Here is a 22,955-nt window from a genome sequence, read left to right as displayed (position 1 = left end):
CTTCAGTTAACAATTGCTTCTTTCATTTCTTTCAGTGCCTTGCCTTATCAGTTCTGGCATCTCCGTTACACATCGGGACTCCATGTCAAATCACATACATTAATGGTCTGATGACAAAACACCAATGTGTAATCTGACCCCATGTCGAAAACCCACAGGATGCTAACAGCTAATCAGCTGGGATGAGGAATTTCCTCCATGTTGTGAGGACTGCCTGCTTTTAAAAAGAGGGACTTGTGCATGTGCAAACAAAGATTTGATCATGCACACAGCATGATTAGTGACGTCCCAGTGCGTCATGTGGCCTGGTTGAAATTGCAAGTTAAAATCAATTATCAACAATAATGTGTTTGATTTGAGTGCCAACGGAGTCTTTTGTCTGTGAAAGTCACATCATTTATCATCCTACACATGTATGTATGTTTATTTATTTCAGTCATGTCAGTTAGATCACTCATCATCACCCATCATCACCCATCATCTTAGTGTAGTCCACACAATACACATAACCGAAAGGGAAAAGCGGGAGAAGCAAAAGCTTATCTAGTCCCGCCCCCATTACCCACAGAATGCATATATTCATCGTACAATACATCATTTCATCATACAATCTTTTTTAATTTTTTTTCCTCTTCTTTTCTTTTTCGTATGACATTTTGACAAAAACATGTTTCAGCATCAGGTAGCACTCAGAGTCACAAAATGATCCAATCAATATATAGCAGATTGTGTTTGTTAATGAAGTTGTCTAGCCTATCGTTAAATAGTTTCTCCAGAATCTTTGACAGTGACGCATGCTGCTTAGCTCTAACTAATAGGATCAAACTGACTTATATGTATGTGTTTTCTCTGTTTCTTTAATACATGGACTTCTGACCTAAGCTCAGCTTGAAATACTATCAAACTTAGAGCTTTAATAATCAAACTTAGAACCACAAAAACATTAAAATTGAATTGCCCTTAACCAGTGTCCCCACTCTTTGTTGAGGGTTACCCACATTGAGACATTATTTCGATGGTTTACAAGGTTAAAGCCTTCAGTCTCTCATTCCTCCATTCCATAGGTGGCAAACCTGCAAAGTAAAGCATTGCACAGGCAGTCAGGTGAAAATTGGTTTGCAGTTCCGTTAACGATATCACAGTTTTGGTGCTATGTAAAACAACATTTTCTGTATTTACCAAAAAACAGTATAAAACATTTGGGTGTCACTGTAACTACACAATGGCATACATGAAACAGTTTGCTACATTAGTCCTAAAATATACAGTTCAATGATCAAAAAATCAAAGACTTTATTGTTGATAGCTGGATGTTTTTGTTTTGTTTGAGCTCTAATGTCTTTTACCAGTCTGCCCTGCATCCCTGTGTCTGCATCTGTAGACTGGGCCACCACCATCCAGCTCCAGTGATCATGTCTCACCTTGTCACATGTACCATAACCAAAGTCAGCTTCAGTGCCGAAATGAAAAGTTTGCTTTGTTTATTACATCACTTTCCTCGAGATGGTCAAGGGCAGAGGAACCCACCTCCACCACACCCCTTGATCATAGAGAGGGAATCCCCGGTACGTAAACAAGATGATGTTGTGAGATGCTCTACTGCTGATACTGAACGTTGCACCCTTCTCTACCCTCTTCACCCCCGGTGTGCCCCTCAGACAGGATGAGGTTCAGGCTGCAGGGCCATGCATGTCTCTCCTCGACACCCCTGCCCACACATGGACCTGGTTCACGATGAGAGGGCGGAGAAGAAAAAAAGGGCTGGGATATCCCTGTCTCAAGGTGTCCCTGTCCGATAGGGCGACTTGTTAGTCACACATGTCTTATCTCCACCAAACCTCATGAGGTTGCTGAGCAACCAGGGGTTTAGGGGTACGTCGCATCTTAGGGTCGACGTAGTTTCCAGTGGGTGTTCCTGTTCCTCTGATTCCGTGACCACACTTGTGTTTTTTTACTTTATCAGCAGGTTCAACTACGCTGACAGCACACAGATCGTCCTGTTAACAGTGCAGGAGACCAGGTGTGGGTACCTACACGCAGGTAAGGGTGTGACCTACACAGTAAAAGGGTCAGACATACTTATAGGTAGAGGTCAAACAAGATGGATTTCTTAGCATAATTTTGTAACCATGTTCTAAAATGCTCTGTTCAGGGGAGAGTTCAGTGTGAATTCTATGCTCGAGATGAATTTGTTGTCAGGGTAAAACATATTTTCTGCATTTTAACATTTGTGGTCAAGGTCATATTGGATGATCATCATTGGGAAATGTCAGTCAGTGAGAAATGTTTTAAACATTAAATGCATTGTTTTATAAACCACCTGTTTATTGCGGATTTGCGCTAAATATCTGTATATTCAGAGTCAGACGAAGATTTATTTGAGTATTTGCATGCACTTGCCATGTTTATGTTTGTTTTAGACATTAAAGTTCATCGTACCTTGACAAATGTTTTAACTGTGGGACATTTAGTTTTTTGCTCACCCATCTTGGCCATTTTTTTTATAATTGGTGGGTTGTTTGTGAAATTGACAGGAGATTAGTAAAGTAATAACATAATTTGGAAGTAATTAGTGTATTATCATGTCTTTTGTATAAATTTGACGATTAATATTACTGTTCAAGTTTAAGTTGTTTAATGTTACAGAAGAGAACAGAGGTGTCCAGTTTGAAAAAAGGGTGTAACCCAAAGATAAGGCTCTGTACGTCTTCTATTTAAACTGCAGCATAGCTCACTTTCTCAACGGCCGACTGATTATCTGTCCTGAGCTGTGGCTCTGCAGACAGACTCAGAGCAGCTGGTAGATGGTAGATGGTAGATGGCGGTCTTTTCATCATACCAAGCCTGATAGTCGACCACATACTTTAAAAAAAAATTGAAGGTTTTTAATATGTTTTTGTCACAAAACCTGTATCTTTGGTGCAGCTGTTTGCATCCAGTTGGCGGTTCTTTCTTATTGGAAGAATAGAAATAAAATACTGACGTTACTATATTTTTTTCTCTGCTTATTTTTGTCCATATTAGGTAATGCTCAGAAGTAGCTGAAAGTCCAAAATCCAAGAAACATCAATGGAAAATAATTTCAGCTTTGGCGAGGTTGGTCTTTTTCCCTTGTTTGCAGTCTGAATTTCAAAATGTAGAGATTACTATGCTAAGCTAAGATTTATTCCAATAATAAAGCTCCACAGTTGTTTCATGATAACATGACAATGCAGCTTTCTCCTGGAAAGCTGGAAATCGATGGACACTGTGTACTTTGATTTGTTCAACAAATCTGCAGCAACAAATATATATATCTATAGTCTCTTTATGGTTCTATTTTCATCCAACATCTATTAATTGTTTTGCACCTTTCCCCCTTTGTCTATAGGGCAGTGATATGTCATATGAAGACAATGACATGTCCTTCCCCTCTCCAGTTAGACTGTAAGTTATTTTCCTTCTGTAAAGTAATTCATGCTATGCAGCCTGTGCAGGTTGTTCTTGCTCTCCTTTTTTTTCACTGGAAATCTGCATCCTGTTTCTGAATAGGCCTTCTTGTCTTGAACTTAGCATCTCAGGCAGTGCTCCTACGATGTACCGCCCCTCATGGGTCTCACAAGTAGCTCAAACGTCATCAGGAGTCTGAGCAGTCTAGTCAAACAAGTTGTGCAACCATGCCCTCTAGTGGTCAATAATAGAATAGCAGCAGTAGCTGAATTTGGCAATAGTGGAAACGTGCCCAATTTTAAAGTGCATTTAAAGTGCCATACTTTACTACACACTTTATACTAAGTAAATAAGGCCATTTGCTAACTACAGTTAAAAACTTACACTTACCGTATAATTACAGAAATGCATGTATGTTTGCTTTCAGTCTTTCAATCATTGGTTGTTGTTTTTTAAAATAGGAGGCAGAGTTTAATTCACATGTCGGATTCTCCAACAGGACTCCACCAGGACACATCAACAACTATGACTTGGAAAGGAGGAGGGAAGAAGAGGAGGAAGATCCACCAATGACAGCCATTACCATCCCTAGTAATTCAGAGGGTAAAATCACCACACGCTCTACGACGTTGTTGCTGGTTTTGAATCTTAAACCTGTGTCATGATCGTTTTTTTTATTTGTTTCTTGCAGCTTACCTGAATGTGAACACCAATGCCACCACAAGAGGGGACGCTCAGGTTAGTTCACATTTCCTGGAAATATAAGATGTTCTTTGCCACAAACCACCATCAACTACTGTCATTAACTTAACTTTGGTGCATTATCACAGGCCTATGTGGAGTTAAATGAGCTCCAGGGCAGCACCTGGCAGGAGACCGGCCGCTGGCTGGGCTACGAGGAGAACTACAACCTCGCTAGAGGAAAATGGGGTCCATCTCATGTCTCCTTTCTCACTTTTAAGAGTCTTATCCAGCTTCGCAAGACCATGACTACAGGTGAACCTTTTGAACCATACCACTGAAACTGAAATCCTTGTGGTTTAGTCTTAGTGAATGATGACTTAAAGGCCATAATAATGCATGACCTTGCATGACCTCACATGACCATAGGGGCTGTAATTTTGGACCTGAATGCCACCAGTTTCTCTGCTGTGGCTGAGAAGGTAGCTGATGAGCTCCTCTCCAAGAATGAGATTCGCACCGGCGATCGGGACAGCCTACTGAGGGCTCTCCTCATGAGACGCAGGTAACGAACTTGAGCTATCAGTTTCAGTTCAGTGACTGTAAAAAAGATTTGCACAATTCTAATTTGATTTGTCCTTTTAGTCAAAATGAGGGCCCCGTGGTCACATCCACTGGAGAAATTCAGATGCAAACGTTCTCTGTGACCAAAATGGTATAGTTGTTTACTCAATTTGATCAACTGTTAAATATTTGACTGCTCGTGAACATGTCATATTCATAACATATCATAGTTGGCACTAAGTGAACTTACTGGATCCGTTTTTTTTGCAGAGGGACAGCGCTGACACCATGGAGGCCTCAATTGTCCTCTCAGGTATGTTCTTATTATTGCGAGGTATTCATGTTTTTCTATGTAGTACTAAACCAGATATGGCTAAATGCTGTTGTTTCCAATAGGTGTCCTAGAATTCCTGCAGAAACCAGTGGTGGCTTTTGTCAGGCTGAGTGACTCTGTGGTGATGGAGTCTGCTCTGGAGTCTCCCATTCCTGTTCGCTTTGTGTTCATCCTGGTCGGCCCCAGCCACAGCGGAATCGACTACAGTGATAGTGGACGTGCCATGGGTGCTCTGATGGGTGACTGGGTAAAAGAGAAACATAACATCTCAGCAATATGTAGCCAATAGAAACACACAACTCCACTCTTTTTCAGTGCAAGTGAACTAAAATGTTCTGCGTCACTGTTTGGACAGGTGTTCAGTCTGGAGGCCTTCTTGGCGAAGACTGAAAAAGATGTGACCAACGCCATTGCTGACTTCATGGACTGCAGCATTGTGATTCCTCCCACTGAGATACAAGATAAGGCAATGCTGGAGCCAGTCATTAACTTCCAGAAGATGATGCTGCGTGACAGAGTCCGTCCCATTGACACCCGTCTCGCATTTGGCAGCAGAATCCAAGGTCAGATTACTGCACAGCACACAGTTGGCTCTGGCATTTTAAATCAGGTGTGGTAATAAAAATATTGTGAAAGGGAAGTAAAATGATGGTAACGCCATCTTATTTCTATAGTTATCACTAAGTAATAGCTTGGTAATAACAGTGAAAATGTGTATGGGCCTTAAGGGAGGATGAATTTCATCTTTAGAATATGGTAATTGATTTCCAAACAGTTTCATGTGAATGTATTACACTGATAGCCAATAGTATTTCTCACTGCCAGGCTATCACTTTGATATTATACTGTAATGCTTTGAAATAACATGGTATTACTGCTATAGCATGCCCTTATTACCACAAGCTGGATATAGCATTTGAAATTATTAACACACTATTACAATGTTGTTATTGTACTGTAATGTAAAGTGTCTTGAACCAAATCATAATTTCATCCTTTTAATTTCAAGAGGTATCTGTCAGTTATGACTGAACTGTATATTTGCGATAATTTATTGAGAGTAATTGCAGTACGACATTGGGTTAGGCAGCATCATCTTTCTGTCTAAAATCTCCAACATGGAAGGCATAATGGGAAATAAGGCCTTTTTTAATTTTTTTTTATTTTTTAATAATTTTTAGAAGATCATTTCTAACTTTCATATAATTATGAAACAATCTTATCTTAAGCAGATTTAGAGTAAACACAGTTAACGTCTATGTGGTTTGTGTGATTATCCAGTTGAGAAACCTCTGGAGCAGCCCAAGGAGGATCCTCTGGCCCGTACTGGCTATCCTTTTGGTGGAATGGTGAAGGACATAAAGCGCCGCTACCGTCACTACCTCAGCGACTACACAGATGCTCTGAACGTCCAGGTCCTTGCAGCGATCATCTTCATCTACTTTGCTGCACTGTCTCCGGCCATCACTTTCGGAGGACTTCTGGGTCTGTCTGATTTCTCCAGCTGCTGTAACTCACTGGTGTTTACTGACCTTTGCTCATTCAAGTAATTCTGTCTGTTGTCTTATCATAGCGGACAAAACAGAAAAAATGATGGGTGTGTCAGAGCTTATGATCTCCACCAGCATCCAGGGTGTCATCTTCTGTGTCATTGCTGCCCAGCCTGTTCTTGTCATTGGCTTCTCTGGACCACTGCTGGTGTTCGAGGAAGCTTTCTATGCTGTACGTGCATGTTGTAAAATGTAGAAATCTCTGCAATCCATCTGTGGAAAAGCATGTTTCCTCCATTAACAACCATTTTCATTTATTAATCATACACTAGTTCTGCAAGTCCCAGGGCTTTGAGTACATCGTGGGTCGTGTCTGGGTTGGCATATGGCTGATAATCATCGTGTTCATCATCGTGGCCGTGGAAGGCAGCTTCCTGGTCCGATTCATTTCCCGCTTCACCCAAGAAATCTTCTCCATCCTCATTTCTCTCATCTTCATCTATGAGACCTTCTCTAAGCTCTTTAAGGTTTTCTCACCTCATCCAAGTCACATTCATCACATTTCTATGCCATCACGCGCTCAACTGTTGTCCTGCTATGTTTTAGCTACGTCTGACACCTCATCTATCTTGCACAGATCTTCAAAGCCCACCCTCTGATGTTGAACTATGAACGTCTGAACCACACGGTGGACGACCCCTTCTACGCCGTCACCACACTGCATACTGTGACTGATGCACATGGCAACATAACTATCAAAGAGAAAGAGATAGAGAGGGCTTACGCCAACACTGCTCTGCTGTCAATGTGCCTGATGTTTGGTTGCTTCTTCATTGCATTCTTCCTCCGTAAATTTAAGACTGGTCCTTACCTTCCAGGCCCGGTAAGACATGCTCCCTCCCCCTGGGGATGGTGTAGTTGTGCCAAGTATAATGAATGAGAAATCATTTAAAAAAAAAACAACAACAGTATTCTCTGCACTCTTCCTCACTAGCTCCGTCGTTTGATTGGAGATTTCGGTGTACCCATTGCAATTTTCATCATGATCGCAGTGGATATCAGCATTAAGGATGCTTACACTCAGGTACGTGTTATGAAAGCATCTAAAAGGTTCCCAGAAATGTGAATTTTATTTGGGTATATCAACTGCATGCCTTTAAAATGGTGTAACACTGTACACTGGCGATGTAAAATTATCCATTGCTATTAAAGGGACTGAATGGTTTGAAGGTATGGATTTGGTTCAGTTATCAGAGGCATATACTTAAATATGTCAGCTGAGATTGACACAGCCATGTGTCACACAGACACAACCTTCAATGGAAAATCATATGACCTGCATTCCTGGTGGTATTAAATGTACACTGAGTATGTTTGCCATATAATGAAAGACACATTTACACTCCTTACTGATGTTACTGTCCCTGGATATACTCAGACATTCACACCAACTCAGCACAAAGGTGCATAATCCTGCCGCTCTATGTGTCTTGAATTAATATCATCTTGTAGAAACTGGAGGTGCCGGACGGTGTTAAAGTGACTAATCCCAAAGAAAGAGGTTGGTTCATCAACCCCCTCGGAGAGAAGAAGGACTTCCCCATCTGGATGATGGCTGCCTGCTGTGTCCCTGCTCTGCTTGTCTTCATCCTCATCTTCCTCGAGTCCCAGATTACTACGTGAGTGACTATATGTGATGCTCTTACACTCCATTTCTCTGTCCATAAATAATCCATAACTTAGTGTACTTAAACATCAAGAGAGTTTCTTTTAATGGTCTCTGTGGTTCCCTCAGCCTGATTGTGAGCAAACCTGAGAGGAAGATGGTGAAAGGATCTGGTTTCCATTTTGATCTGCTCCTCCTGGTCACCATGGGGGGCATCTCCTCTTTTTTCGGGGTTCCCTGGCTGAGCGCTGCCACTGTGCGGTCAGTCACCCATGCCAACGCTCTCACTGTCATGTCCAAGGGCCCAAAACCAGAGATTGAGAAAGTGATTGAGCAAAGGATCAGTGGCATTGTTGTGGCCATCCTTGTTGGTAAGGGCTCCCACCTACAGTGTTGATACAAACACATCAGGAATGAAACAAATGTACTTTTTCCTTAAATCCTGATATTCTTTCTTTGATTTCTAGGTGTTTCCATTTTCATGGAGCCTCTCCTGAAGATGATTCCCATGACGGCTTTGTTTGGCATCTTCCTCTACATGGGTATCACCTCCCTGAGTGGAATCCAGATGTGGGACAGGATACTGCTGCTGATCACACCAAAGAAATACCATCCCTCTGATGCCTACGCCACCAGGGTATGCAACTTCCTAAAATACTGTTGGTGAATATATTTTAATGAGGTACTTCCTGATGTTAATATTATTATTATGTTTTATTAAATAGTGTCAGATCTCCCCCCCTGATTGTTGTCCTATGAAATCTCTATATTCAGCTATCTACAGTATTATGGATAATGTTGACTTTTTCTCGAATGATCTCTTGAAGTGAAAACACAGAGAAAGCGTCTTTGTTGTTACTCGGAGAGCACTTCAGTGTCCATCTCAACACTAGAGCAGTGATACGTCACCTCAATACCTCTTGTTATATGTCTTGTTATACGTTATATATATGTATAATGAAAATATTTCTATTTTCTCAGTTGACCAGAGAAATAATTGTCCTAATTGTCAGTGGACAAAGGTCAGAAGACCATGTACAGATTCTGAGGCGATGGACCATTAAACGAAGACATTTAAAGGGTCCCAGCTTTTCTTTAGAGACCACACTTCTAATTACGTACATTCAAAGAGAGACTCTCAAAATTATGACTTTTATGATCATTTTGCATTTGTCTGTTTTTTGTCTCTATGCTGTTGCATTTTCCATTGCTCTGTTGTTGCTTCAGTTCTCTGGTATTATTCCACACCACAGTGGTCCTTTCATGTCTCTTCAGTGACATCTTTGCTAACTTTTGGCGTAGTTATTCTGTGTACCTGTGGTTGGTCTGTGTCTCTTTGTGGTCGCTTCAGGTTTCTGTGACTGTTTTGTGTCTCAGTGGTCTCTTTATGGACATTTTACTACTGATCTTTGTTGCCATTTTGTGTCACTTAATGTCACTTTTTCATCTTTGTGGCTGTTCTGCCTCTCGTTGTTGCTGATTTGCATTTAATGGCAGTGAATTTGTGTAATAATATTTTACTCTGACTATCTTTGTGGTCATTTTGTGCCTGCTTGTGGTCCAAAAATAATCGTAATTGCAATTTGCCTATGGATTCCTATAATTTTCAGCCCCTTGGACTGTATCCAGTGGGTACAATGTATTTCTTAATTTCCCTTGTATAATTATATAATCCCCACTCTGAAAGTTTTCATGTAAAATATAACAATTAACAATATAATAATTTTTTTTGTTAGGCTGAAGCCTGGTGCTCCTCCGCTAACTCCCTCCTCTGTCTTGTATGTGCAGGTTCAGACACTTCGGATGCATCTCTTCACTCTGATCCAGATCGTGTGCCTTGCTGTCCTGTGGGTGGTGAAGATGAGTCCCTTCTCCCTGGCTCTGCCTTTTGTTCTCATTCTCACCGTCCCTCTGCGCATGCTCATGACCGGAAGGGTCTTCTCTAACATGGAGATGAAATGTGTAAGTACCTCTCCCATAACCTCAGGCACACATCGTCATTTCATTTGCTATACAAATAACTTTGTTTTATAACTGGATGTGTTTATGTTGCAGCTGGATGCAGATGATGCCAAAGTGGTATTCGATGAAGAACCAGGGGAGGATGTTTACAATGAGTCCCCACTGCCATAAACATCAGCAGCATGCAATCAATATTGAATTCACAGACTTTTTTTATGAAGTCCGTTCATTATAACAAGTAAACCTGAATATCAGGTGTCTTGGAAAATATGTATAAACACATTTTTGCAGTTTCAAACTGTTGTGTTCTTAATATTGATCTTTAGAGGAAATTACCTCTCATTTCTAGAATTCTGACATGCAGCTACAGTAGAAAACTAACAATTGGTCCATATTTTCATGACGTACAGCATGAAACTACTACTCCAACATTGTCTATGTTTCAGTTTAATATTTCATTCTTTCATGTGGAATTCAGTGTGTTTGATTCAGGGGAGGAACTTTTGGAAATGAGAGATATTTTCCTTTGAGGACATGAGGTAATTCCTTTTTTTTCCCCTTTACATGCCTAACAGCCGTTTACAGTAGCTTTGAAGTGATAACCAGTGCTTGCCCATGTAACCTACTCATGTTAATAAAATACAATTTCACCATGTTTACTATTTAAGTTAAGCTATTATGTGAATTTGTGGGACCGTGGCTCCTGCCTTTGCTCCATGCAGTACAGATTATTCTCAAACATGCTTCAAGCAGTGTTATTCATGTTTGCCTTGACTCTTATATTGTGTAGGATTTACTGAATTATTTGATCTTTCCAGTTCAGGTGACCTGTTTTGAATGTGAAAAGAAATGTGTAATGCACTTAAAATTGATTTAGATTGCTTTTTATTAAATGGGATCTGAGGGAATGAGTGGAAATAGTAGTCTGAGCCAAGTGTTGTACTAATGATTTGTATTTTAAACCTTTTGTGTTACCCATTATGTGTGTGTGTGTCCTTGACACACTGTACATCCTTTGGATTTACACTTTATTCAAATAAAATAAATGTAAAAACTTTGTTTTTTTCATTTTTATTCTGTAAATGACAAGAGGTTGCGCAATTGGACCATGATACCTGTCACATGCTGCCTTCAATGTAATCTGGTGAACTGAAACTCTATCTATTCCTCTAAAAAACATCATGAAACACATTTTTTGGTGCAACATGTGAACCAAATTTAACAGCATTAAGAATTTTCCCACTGCAGAGGTAAGTTTGTATCCTTTTATTTGTATTGTTTATTGCTGCTATTGTACTAACTACAATGACAATTAAGTTCTTCTTCTTCTTGTAGGTATACCCATGTTTGTGGCACACCTTTCTACCGCAGGACCAAGAAAATGGATATGAATCATTTCACTCTGCAAACAATTGCCCCATCAAGTCAAGGTGTAGAATGTCACACAAGAACATTTCAGCAACAGAAGAGATTGGTTCTGTTAATGGCAATGAGAGGTGGAAAGAGTACTCCCATTTTCTGTTGAAGTTAAAGTTGTATTACTTTACTTTATTGAAGTTTTACTCATTACAGTACATGTTGTCCAAAAAAATCTACTCAAGTAACAGAAAAAAAAGGTAGCTCATATAAAATGCATTCAAGAGTAAATGTGTGTGTGTGTGGGGGGGGGGGGGTCTCTCTCATTTTACAGCATTACTACAAATCAAAATGGTTCAGTGTCACCCAGGTTGTGACTTCCAGTACTCTCTTACAGTAGATGGGAGGCCACCTTTTTCTTTTTTTTTTTAACCATGCACTTACATTTACTTATTTTACTCAATAATTGATGTGATATAAAATAGCAACGTTCAACATTTAAAAAAAAAAACATTTTATTTACGTACTATTTATTAAAAAATTTTAGTGCTACCCAGACTTTTCAAAAATCTGAATAAAATCTAAAGATGTAAAACTGGCAGTCTGATCGAGGCCTACTTTTCCTCTCATCAAGCCAGTGCTCCCACAGTCAGTGAACGCAGCACGGTTTAACAAGGCCCAGTGCTTCAAAGTCATTTGTCTTCCCTGAATTGGACTTACTGGATTGGACGGCCGGGGGTTCCTCCCACAAACACACAGTGGCGTTACGAAGTTATAAAAAAGGAAAAGAACAAAAAACATGCGGGGCTAAAAAGATGCTGTCATAACAGTCCTAAAGTATTTGGTATAAAATGTGAAAAAACATATTAGTAGCCTTTATGGACATGCTAGACAGTTGTCTGTCAGAAGTGACACGGAATAAAAAAATAATAATTGTACACTAAATATTTTTATATTGTTTATTTTATGTTTAATGAGTATATGATTAGCCGGTCGTATCAAAATTGACAACCACGAATTTGGCATATATTTGGCTTCCATATTCAACTTTTCCGCTTCCCAAAAAGACATTAGAAATTTGGGCAGCAGATGAGGCGAGGGCTCGGTCTCCGCGAATGAAAAATAATGGCGGTTGCGTTCACACAGAGCAGGGGGAGGACATGTGGATGTTTCTGCGTGGCGAAATGGTTGGATGGAGAGGAGCCGATGAGCGCTGAATGGAGGGAGACGGCGAGAGAGATGGAGGCGGGGGGAAGGACCATCTCTGCGGGGACTGGAGCCCAGGACCGACGGCGCAGTGCTGGCTATCGTTCAACCCTCCCCTTCCTCCTCCACAGCTACGCCGAAGGCTCACGCCGAGAGACAGGTAAGCCAGCACAACAGCCGCTCGGTTTCATAAAACAGTGCGATTTGTACGATAAAATGCAAAAAAATAACAAAAAGCCAAAACACGGATAAGTCATTTGCTGTTGTAGTACATAGCGACACGGTTGGTAGACCTTTTCTGGTAGCGAACAAACCGACCGTTGTGGCAGCGAACAGACGAGGTCGGCCATACCCCGAGTATCGTCCTCTACAGCGGGATGAGCGTGGACGTAAGACCCGGGGGTTAAATGTGATTATTTTAATGAAACTGCAACCCAGGTAACGCGCTGAGCTCATTGCTTCCATCGAAACTCGAGCATTCGTGCTGTAACCGGATTATTTGCGTGGTGGAATTACCGTTGGGTTTCCGCGCCGAGACCTCCATGCGGCTGTTGGCGGTACAGCCAGCCGCCTCTCTCGGTCAGCCATCAGGGATCTCGGTTTAATATCTCACCGCGCAGAGACTCGCCCTCTCTCTCCCCCTCTCTCTCTCAGCGAGTACAGCTTCACCGACGACCCAGCGCGGAGAACCCGCCTTCCTGTCCTCGCTTATGTGCTTGTTTTTTTGCACCGAGAGAAAGGGAGTCCGCAACGCCCAGAGCTTTAAGGTTCAGGCTGGGTTTTCCGAGTTTGCAGTGCGCCATTGGACCTTGTCACGGTAGGTTTTTCCTCGTCGAGCACACAGAGAGAGAGCTGAAGCATGGCGGACCTGGGGCTTGTTTGTCGCGCCAGTGAAGCTGCTTCAGCCTCGGATGTAATCGTGTTTCCTTCGAGCTGTAACCATCTGTTTCGGTGCACTTTTAACCGCGCAATACTAAAAAAAAAAAACACGTACTGTTGTAATCTATAGTTAAAATATACATTGTATTCTAATGTTGTTGAGGCGCTAACGTTTGGTGGCTAAAAATATTTTCCATTTTTCGCCTTTCTTCCTGTGCCTCCGCAAGTGCTTCTTACAACCCACCACCATGAATTATATCTGCCATTTTAGATTTGTTTCAAATATTTATATTATTTTAAAGAAAAAAACCAGCGTATGACTACTAAACCGGGTTTTAATGCTATATATATACACAATTTCAGTCGTTTTACATGTTGTACATGTTTTGCTGTATTTTAAAGTGAGGGTTGTTATTAAATGCAAATAAGCTTCGATATTTGTATGAAATACTCACATTTTTACAGATATGACTATGAATAGACAGTAGAAATGGCAAGTTAAAACTTCAAATGTGTTGTGCCAAGCTGTCCTTGGTTGTGTAATACCACACTTCACAAACAGATTTTAATGTTGTAATTATAGTATAACCTATATGTGTTTGTGTTTTAAAAGTCCCGGGTGAGCGTTGTGTCAGTTCTGGGGTGATTTAAAATGGTGGCCTCGTTGGTTCTAATGACGCTAGGTCACACCGTGGACACCATAGTGAGCTGGGCCCCCATCAAGGACACGACGAACAACGAGCAGCCGCCATCATTGGAGCACGAATCGGCTACGCCTCGCTGAAGAATGCACTGTCTAGCGCTTATATTCCGACATTAAACTGTGACAACCTGTGTAAAAACCGCCTGTAAACACAATAAAAACAAGTCTTTGCGGATATCATATTGATTTATACCGCTCCAGTGTGGGTGAAAACCGGAGGAGAAGATTACAGGTATGCGTGGCGGAGCTAGATCCACGTCCAGCGGTGATGAGGCGTTGCTGCCGTGTGGCGCATTTGGCTGCAGTGCTTCCAAGCCACCATTCCCCCTTCGTCGGAGACCGAAAGCATATCCCCCGTCCTTGGTCAGCTGGTTGCCTACAGCTGCCTGTCCGTCCACGTCCATTTGCTCTTCCTCTTCCGTGGATCCTCCCCAACCTCCGCGCTGCGACAGAAAATCCTCCATTACCGAGCAGACCTGACGAGAAAATGGTCGCGCCTGTGCGTCCACGATACTTTTAATGTAGGGAGGAAAAAAAAAAGCACATCACTAATGCGCTAAATTCCAACTGGCAACATTTGCGCGACAGAGACTGCGGTTGTCGGGGCTAGTTGTGCTAGTTGAAGCCCTCCGCAGTGTTATTTGAGATTTGAAGCCGTCACAAGCAAATAGCCTATGTCTCACCATGTAGCGTAAACGTTTAAGGGGCGGTGTAACGATCATAAACCTTTATCTCGAGGCAAATTCAAAATCCAACACTTGAAAGCACCACCTTTGTACTTTATCATCATACTCATGACACACACTTAGAGAAATGAAAGTAAGAAATTATACTATTTTTAAACGGAGAACAACAATAATAACAGATCTATTAATTCAAAAAACAGCACATTCCCGGTGTGTACGCTAATTGTAGCTCATTTTATTAGTGTTTGCATTTTGGTTCCTATTTCTGTATGATAACCTTTTTGTTCTTTTTGTAGATAGAAGACAGTAGAACCACAAATGAATGGAGAAATGGAGGCATCCGCTCAAAACCAAGGTACTTGAAATACACAACTATTTCCCCATATTCACCCCCTATTAGTAACAGGGATGTAGTATTTGGAGCATAAAAACACATTAGGAATTAAGATTTTAGACAACCACAGAAAGGACATTAGAAGAGAATAAGCACTGTGGAACTGTTGTAAAACACCAAACAACAACTTCATACACATTTAAGTTATTATAGAACCAAATTGTGATTTATCTCAAGTAGGTAAATAATAAAGCTGAATAGATTTATTAATAATTACATTTGCAAAAAAAAAATTCTTAATCGGTATATTGATATGACATTTTGTTTTTTCCTTTATCATGCAATAAACACTTCATGGTCATTTTCAGTGTCCTCTAATATGGTATAGACAACTATGGCTGAACCATTTATCTTTATCGCAATACGGCTTGCTGCAATTGTCATATTTCTTAAAGTCAAAATGTGTGACCATTTTAGATTAAATAATTAAATGCCCTGGCATATACACATTATATTCTACAGACCTTTGTTTCTCACAGATCTGCAAGAATATCACACACTAATCATTTTAATTATGTTATTCAAATGAAAATGAGAGTAATTGTGTAAAAAGTACCATTCCCTCTCACATCATGAATCATATCACAATAGCAGTTGTAGTCAAAATAATGGAAGAGAAATGCAGCTTTACCAAAGAAATGTCAACTTTTTCAATAGGCCATGTGTAATTTGTTTGTGTTATTTTTACCTCATGCCAGTTTGGCAACAGGAGGACCTTTTAAGACTGCTGGAGTGCATGAAAGTGGCCCTGCCCCAGAAAGACCTGACTAAATACAAGACATCAGAAGCCCACCTCGACTGGCAGAAGGTGGCGTTCAATTCCTACACAGCTGAGATGTGTAAGCAGAAATGGCTAGAGGTCTCTAAGGAGGTGAGTCATGAGAGTGAGATTTATTGTCTGCCAGCTGTCCAAAAATATGTCTTAGTTTATATTTGTTAACCTTTTCTGCTTCAACTATAGATTCGTAAATTTAGGACTCTGACAGAACTGATCTTTGATGCTCAAGACTACATAAAGAACCCCTACAAGGGCAAGAAAATCAAGGTCAGTTAAATCATTACACCTTACGTAGCTTGTGAAATCTACCTGTTTATGAATGAAATTTCACATTTTTCTCTTTTGTGGGGTACAGAAACATCCGGATTTCCCCAAGAAGCCTTTGACTCCATACTTCCGCTTCTTCATGGAGAAGAGGGCCAAGTACGCAAAGTTGCACCCTGAGATGAGCAACCTAGACCTTACTAAAATCCTCTCCAAAAAGTATCGGGAGTTGCCTGAAAAAAAGAAGGTCGGTCAAAGCCACATACACTAAGTTTGACTTTTGGTGTATTTTGTAACATGCTTTAACAGAACTTTCCTTTCAACAGAAAAAGTATGTTGACGACTTCTTAAGAGACAAAGAGTCATTTGTGCAAAACATGATGAAGTTCAGGTGAGGTTTACTCTTTACTTTTGGAATATGACTTGAATGTCCAGCCTTTTTTAGGATCCTCATTTTGGTTAAATGCTGCTTTATGATGTGTAAATGCAGGACGGACCATCCAGACCTTATGGAGAGCATGACTAAGAAGGGTTCAAATGTCCCAGAGAGGCCCAAGACACCCCAACAGCTGTGGTACAACCATGAAAAAAAGGCTTTCCTCAAAATACATGCAGATGTAAGCGTGGGCATCTACAGCACACAAAATGCAGCCTCTTAAACTGTAATGTGTTTTTTGTTTTTTTACTCATTTTTTACATTTTCTGTGTGACACCAGGCGACCACCAAAGATATTAAGGACAGTCTTGGCAAACAGTGGACACAGCTGTCTGACAAAAAAAGACTCAAGTGGATCGCAAAGTCTCTGGAGCAGCAGAAACTATACAAGGTGGGACTCCGGCAATGGTCACATCAGAGTATTATAGTAACGACAACATGCAAATTCTGTAAAAGGATTTTTACCTATTGTATTTGATTGTGTCCTCCTCATTTTGTAGGAAACAATGCAGGGCTACATCCAGCAGCACCCAGAGTTAAACATGACACAGGAGGATATTGTGAAGTCCACCCTGACAAAGGCTGAAAGACACTTGAAGGACAAATCTGACGGTCGCCCTGACAAACCACCACCGTGAGTGCAAGACGACCCTGTGTTTGTAGGCCACTGCGTGTTGACTTGTGTAGATGAAACTTAATTTGTGTTTGCTTTCAGAAATGGTTACTCGATGTTCTGCGCCGAGTTGATGTCGAGCATGAAGGACGTACCCAGCACTGAGCGCATGGTGATGTGTAGCCAGCGGTGGAAGCTGCTCAAACAGAATGAGAAGGATGCCTATCAGAAGCGCTGTGAACAGGTGAGTTCAGATTCCACTTACATCTTATATGAAAGCAAGAGATGGGCTGGGTTTTGATGTGTTTTCTTCTTCTTCTTTTTTCAGAGGAAGAAGGACTATGAAATTGACATGAACAGATTCCTCAGTGTAAGTATTTATTTGTTGCTGTGCTCAGAGTTTTCACATCACAGCCCTTATGGTTTCCATTTTCATGCTTTGCTTTTGGTGTTTATGTTTTTTTTCTTCTTTGTGGTCATCTTTAGAGTTTGTCAGTGGAGGAACAGCAGCGGGTCTTGGGCGAGGACAAGATAGGTTTGAGAAGGGGCGCTGCAGCCGGCAGTCCTGCCGCCAAGAAGAGAAACGCTAGAGCAAAGGCAAGACTGAGGATACACCAACATTCACACACAGCCACACTGTTGAGAATATTGAAAATGATTTTTTGTTAACTTTCAGTTTTTTTTAAATGATTTTAACAAAATACCTGAGATTATATTTAATATTTCATGGTCAGTTGTGTCATTTCTTTTTTTCTTTGTTTTACAATGTAGGCTTCACCAGAAAAACCTAAAAGGCCCATCTCAGCCATGTTCATCTTTTCTGAGGAAAAGCGTCTTAAGCTGCAGCAGGAGCGACAAGACCTCTCTGACAGTGAGCTCACAAGGCTGCTGGCACGCATGTGGAACGAACTGCCGGATAAGAAGAAGGTAACCAGTCAGTGGAGTAAACTGCAGAAGAAATGTCAATGAATGTATTGTGATTTTTTGTTTTAATTCAAATTATTTTGTGGTCTTGCTTGTTCAGGAGAAGTATAAACGCCTGGAAACAGTTCTTAAGGCCGAGTCTGAGAAGAAAGAGAAGGAAGACCGTAGTCGTTTGCCCGACCCTCCCAAGACTGCTCAGGACATCTGGCAACAGAGTGTCATCGGAGATTACCTGGCAAGATTTAAGGTACACATGAAATTAATCTGGCATCTTTATTTTTTGCCTCATTGCAGTTAGTCGCAGGATTGTTTTATTTTGTATTGTATAATTTCTTTTAACATTTGAATAAATCGCTATTATTCATTATCGGCTCATCGTATTGTGATCTTGTTTTGTAGAGTGACCGTCCAAAGGCACAGAAGGCAATGGAAGCAACCTGGAGCACAATGGAGAAAAAAGAGAAGATAATGTGGATCAAAAAGGCAGCAGAAGATCAGAAAAGATATGAGGTATCACTGTCGCTGTTCAGCAGGATGTTTCAGCGTTTTATATTCAGTACCACTGACTGTCTGTCTTTCACAGAGAGAGCTTTGCGAGATGCGCTCACCTGCTGCTGCCGCCATTGCCTCAGGAAAGAAAATGAAGTTTGAGGGTGAACCCAAGAAGCCCCCATCGTACGTTTGTCTCACTCAACTCATCCATGCAGCCTTCTGTTAGTAAGCTACTGCCATGAAAATAACATTTACACTTTTTGTCTTCCTTGGTTCTGACTCTAGAAACGGATATCAGAAGTTCTCTCAGGAGATGTTGTCCAACGGAGAGCTGAATCATCTCCCAATGAAGGAGCGCATGACTGAGATAGGCAGCCGCTGGCAGAGATTGACGCTGAAGGATAAGGAGCGCTACAAGAAGATCGCTGAGGAAAAACAGAGGCAGTATAAAGTCATATTGGAACAGTGGCTCGCTGTAAGGATTGATTGTTTCTTTTGGGTTGGGGGAAGCCATAAAATATCTGTTAAGTATTTGGTTTTTTTTAATGTACGCTTCCATCTATCTACAGAGCTTATCCACACAAGAGAGAAACACTTACAAAGAATATAATTCACAAGTGAGTCATTTAGTTTTGTTGTCGTGGTTGTGTCAATACTAGAGCATGAACGTTACAGCGGTCAGAGTGCTGCTGTGATATTTCTTTGACATAATTAAATCAACGTTCATCCCTTTTCACATTTCAGAAAAGAAGAACAACCGCAAAACCAGGAGGCCCAAAGGCGAAGGCCAAGAAATCAGTACGTGACAACCTTTGATTCTTCTGATTGCCGTCATTATACTCGTAGATTAGTTGTACATGAATTTTATGTGAGCCATCTGATGAATGTCTCTCCCCACAGGACACAGAGGAGGAGGAGGAAGATGACGATGAAGACGAAGAGCAAGAAAAAGCTTCCTCTGAAGCAGATTCATCCAGTGAGGATGAGGAAGACGACGATGACGATGATGTAAGTGACATTGTTATATTGGCTAACTGGGGGAGATATTATGAAATGTTGTTTGCTCTGAATATAATTTTTCTTGTATGTTGTTTTTTCTTTGAAGAAGGATGAGGATGAGGAGGAGGAGGACGACGATGAGGCAGAGGACAAGGAGAACAAGTCAGAAGACAGCAGCAGCGAGTCAAATTCAGGGGGCTCGTCAGACTCTGATTCAGACTGAAAAGAAGCCGACATCAACCAGAGACGAACTGAGCAGCGCTGAGCTGAGCCAAGAGTCCAGGGAGCTCTGCCACTGTGCCAACCCTGCTCTCCTCCCACCACCAGAGGGAGCCCCTGTGTTGCCTCATCCATTTCACACTCATCCGCTTTATATTGCCATGTTGGTGGTCTGTACTCACAGAGAGACTTTGCCTTTATGTCCAAAGTCTGTTTCATTCCCTCCCTGTTGTGAGGGGCTGCTGACATAATGCCAAAAACAGCATCCCACTGGTTTGGTGATGTCATGAACATTTCTGCCACAGGTTTCAATCTTGACCTAAAAGGTAATTGGTTTAACTTTAGAGTTTTAATGTCAGGGGCCCGGGGGTAATTACCCTCCAGTGTCTCTTCTCTTATTTGGATTAATAGTTTGGCATGAGATGTGAACTGGCTTTGTGGAGCCAAAGAATATTAAGAACGGGGGATCACTTTATGGAGGGAGGGGGTTGCAGGGCACTGAAAAATTGCACTCTTGAGAATGTTTCCTTTTTAATTTTGATTTTTTTTTTCCAGAACATTGTTGCTTTGTATCTCAATTTGTGATGTAGGTTTTATCATTTGGTTCTTAAAGAGGTGGTATTTTTTCAGGAAAAAAATTAAGCCATTATGAATGTCCTTTTTGTTTTTGTTGCTGGAACGTTTCAGAACTTTTTTTCCTCACCCTTGTTCTCATTTGAAAGATGCAGTGCTTATAAAATGTTCAATCCCCTTGACCATGATTTTATTTTATTTTTATTATGCTGAACCGAAGACAATGTAATGAGGCTTTTTGACACCGCATAACAGATAAAGAATCCTTTTTAAAAGGAATATAGCAACATTAGTGGGAAATGGGTCACGTTATTTGCTGTACTTTGGACTGTACCCGGCTGGGTGTAGTCAGAAGTGCAGCAAACACTTTGAACACATGGCTGTAACTCACTTAATTCGTGTTTTACTCTCAAGTAGACGGTGAGCTGAAAGAAATGTCCAAAATTGTGTTTTTAGGAATGCCACAAAGAAAACAAATCTGAATGAGTAGATAACATGTGTTTTAATCCCCTCGATGTTCAGTGGAATATCTTTGTTCATGTCATGCATCTTTTTGATTTGGATTTGATTTAGCAGTCAAGTAATTTTTTTTCCTGACTGTCATTTGCAGACTCTTCTGTCCCTGCATTCTTCCCATGAATTTAATTTTTAAGTAAACTTGGTTCAGTTTATCTTGTTTCGCTGTAGTTTTCATTTGAAGATTAACACAAAAGCCACGGAAGCATTCAGATGGGGAACTCTGTTTTATAGGCCATGTTTTATTTAGTCTTTATGTCGTAAAACAGTTGGTTGATGTTGGTCAAGTAGTTTTAAGTGTTAGTGTCAAAAAGCCTTTCATGTACTTGCTGCGCTTCAGTGTTTCAAAATCAAAAGGCTCAACGGTGGTTAAATACTGTATATAGGCACTGCATGTCCTAGATCCATTTTTTCCCCCCTTTTCAAGATGTCTTGTAGTGCAAATATTCAGCAGTATGAAAACAATCCTGTTTGATTCTGTTTCATCTGGTGTGAGAGTGACAAACTGTTTTTACATTGACAGTTTAAACACTTTGTTCTCCACTTGCTGAAATCAATCTGACTGAGCTGACTTGTTTTTATAGCGTGTGTCACACAGTTGGCATATGTCTCCTCTTGGAAACATCGATTTACATTTCATTCACAGTTTATTTGAATTGTTAATAGGTTTGTTTATTTGTGAGCAGTTGTGTTCTCATCCACCTGGTATCATTTGTGGACTGTATGGTTTTCATTTATTTTTTTATTCTAAATTTCAATGGTTTTGACTTCAATCTTCCTGGGTTTATTAGTTTGTTGCTTATCCAAAAAGATTGTGCACTTATTGTAAATCTGCCCCTCTGTGTAAGTTTGTGTGCATGCATGCACAGAACTATGTATATATGAGGGTGTATTTTCTTGTTTTGCTTTAATGTTTGCTTTTTTTGCTGTTTTTGTTGCATATACCATAATATGACTGCAGCGTGCAGGTATGTGCCTGTGTGAGGACGTCATACAACACCATGAATGTAGATATTGTTAATTTTTTTTCCTCTCTCCAAAGTTGTTGAGTAATTTGTCTTGGCGCTGTCAGTTTGTCCGAGAATGGACAAATTAATAGACTTCCATTGCTGTCATTTTAAGTCTGCAGTCAAATGAATACATGGCAACTATTAATCTGTTAGTGATGAACTGATATTAAGCAATCTCATCTCAAACTGAAATAAAACCAGCGTGGACTATTTAAATAATTTGGGTAGGGGATTGATTGAAGTCGGTAAAAGGGATTTGGGGGAACCGCGTTGCCAGTGAAATTGGGCTTAAAAAAAGAAAAGAAAGAAACTTGTAATTTTTTGTAAATACTGTTTTTGTATTGAGTGCTTATTGTTTAGTACTTCAATTTGGCAAACCCTCATCTGTGATTTCACTCTGAGGGGGAGAATTTTTTGTTCTATTCACCTGTTGTTTCTTCTCTCCCTTTTGTTGGTTTATAGAGATATCTAAGACAGCAAAGCTTTACAAGTTTGTACTGCTGATCATTTGACAAAATTTGATGTTTTCTATAGCTGAGGGTGCTCTTATGTCCTTGTAGTTCAAGTATTTGGGCAAATAAAAGAAATCTTTAACAGTTTGAAGAGTGTGTTATTTAACAAACAGACTGAGTGTGTGTCTCCACTGAAATGGCCAAAGGTATGTGGCCAGTGCCTCCACAGCAGTAGACTGCTGTTGCAGGTGATTAAATGGTTAATGGTGTATGTAATACCATTGACCAAAAGGGAGCATGACTACTGATCTTCTCTGCTGCTCCATAGT

At 40.6% G+C, this 22,955-nt stretch overlaps 2 protein-coding genes across 4 annotated transcripts; both read left to right on the top strand.

The window, feature by feature from the left end:
- Positions 1 to 1,897: 1,897 nt before the first annotated feature.
- Positions 1,898 to 11,183, top strand: slc4a1a (solute carrier family 4 member 1a (Diego blood group)). Its single transcript, XM_058654583.1, has 21 exons — positions 1,898 to 2,040; positions 3,025 to 3,096; positions 3,371 to 3,426; positions 3,929 to 4,032; positions 4,121 to 4,167; positions 4,260 to 4,425; positions 4,540 to 4,675; positions 4,756 to 4,825; positions 4,945 to 4,987; positions 5,071 to 5,255; positions 5,364 to 5,571; positions 6,290 to 6,493; positions 6,582 to 6,730; positions 6,831 to 7,025; positions 7,136 to 7,381; positions 7,493 to 7,582; positions 8,011 to 8,177; positions 8,294 to 8,535; positions 8,632 to 8,801; positions 9,953 to 10,126; positions 10,220 to 11,183. Exons 2-21 carry the CDS (start codon positions 3,070 to 3,072, stop codon positions 10,295 to 10,297), a joined length of 2,757 nt encoding a protein of 918 aa, XP_058510566.1. The 5' UTR covers positions 1,898 to 2,040; positions 3,025 to 3,069; the 3' UTR covers positions 10,298 to 11,183.
- Positions 11,184 to 12,259: 1,076 nt separating this feature from the next.
- On the top strand, positions 12,260 to 22,773 carry ubtf (upstream binding transcription factor). 3 transcript variants are annotated; one of them, XM_058654586.1, is made up of 21 exons: positions 12,260 to 12,848; positions 15,253 to 15,311; positions 16,049 to 16,221; positions 16,312 to 16,395; positions 16,484 to 16,639; positions 16,719 to 16,783; positions 16,883 to 17,009; positions 17,109 to 17,219; positions 17,329 to 17,462; positions 17,544 to 17,685; positions 17,770 to 17,811; positions 17,928 to 18,038; positions 18,213 to 18,368; positions 18,466 to 18,612; positions 18,765 to 18,875; positions 18,949 to 19,040; positions 19,143 to 19,332; positions 19,427 to 19,474; positions 19,602 to 19,655; positions 19,758 to 19,865; positions 19,963 to 22,773. In XM_058654586.1, the coding sequence occupies exons 2-21, from the start codon at positions 15,275 to 15,277 to the stop codon at positions 20,077 to 20,079; spliced, it is 2,205 nt and encodes a 734-aa protein (XP_058510569.1). In that variant the 5' UTR covers positions 12,260 to 12,848; positions 15,253 to 15,274; the 3' UTR covers positions 20,080 to 22,773. The 3 variants fall into 3 exon arrangements, with proteins under 3 accessions (XP_058510569.1, XP_058510570.1, XP_058510568.1); XM_058654587.1 differs by lacking the exon at positions 12,260 to 12,848 and adding an exon at positions 12,863 to 13,505 and having other exon boundaries at positions 19,966 to 22,773; XM_058654585.1 differs by lacking the exon at positions 12,260 to 12,848 and adding an exon at positions 12,864 to 13,505.
- The last annotated feature ends 182 nt before the right edge of the window (positions 22,774 to 22,955 follow it).

This window comes from Solea solea, chromosome 16, assembly GCF_958295425.1.
Source record: "Solea solea chromosome 16, fSolSol10.1, whole genome shotgun sequence".
Taxonomy (NCBI): domain Eukaryota; kingdom Metazoa; phylum Chordata; class Actinopteri; order Pleuronectiformes; family Soleidae; genus Solea; species Solea solea.
The sequence above is the reverse complement of the archived record's forward strand: the minus strand, read 5'-3'. Positions and strand labels throughout refer to the sequence as shown.

Bases quoted from the DNA above. Each gene is read 5' to 3' on its own strand.
- slc4a1a (XM_058654583.1), top strand. From the start codon at position 3,070: ATGGAAAATAATTTCAGCTTTGGCGAG. The intron at 4,426-4,539 runs GTGAACCTTTTG...ACATGACCATAG, and splicing joins TCGCAAGACCATGACTACAG to GGGCTGTAATTTTGGACCTG. The intron at 8,802-9,952 runs GTATGCAACTTC...TTGTATGTGCAG, and splicing joins CTGATGCCTACGCCACCAGG to GTTCAGACACTTCGGATGCA.
- ubtf (XM_058654586.1), top strand. From the start codon at position 15,275: ATGAATGGAGAAATGGAGGCATCCGCTCAAAACCAAG. The intron at 19,041-19,142 runs GTACGTTTGTCT...TTCTGACTCTAG, and splicing joins GAACCCAAGAAGCCCCCATC to AAACGGATATCAGAAGTTCT. The intron at 19,866-19,962 runs GTAAGTGACATT...TTTTCTTTGAAG, and splicing joins AAGACGACGATGACGATGAT to AAGGATGAGGATGAGGAGGA.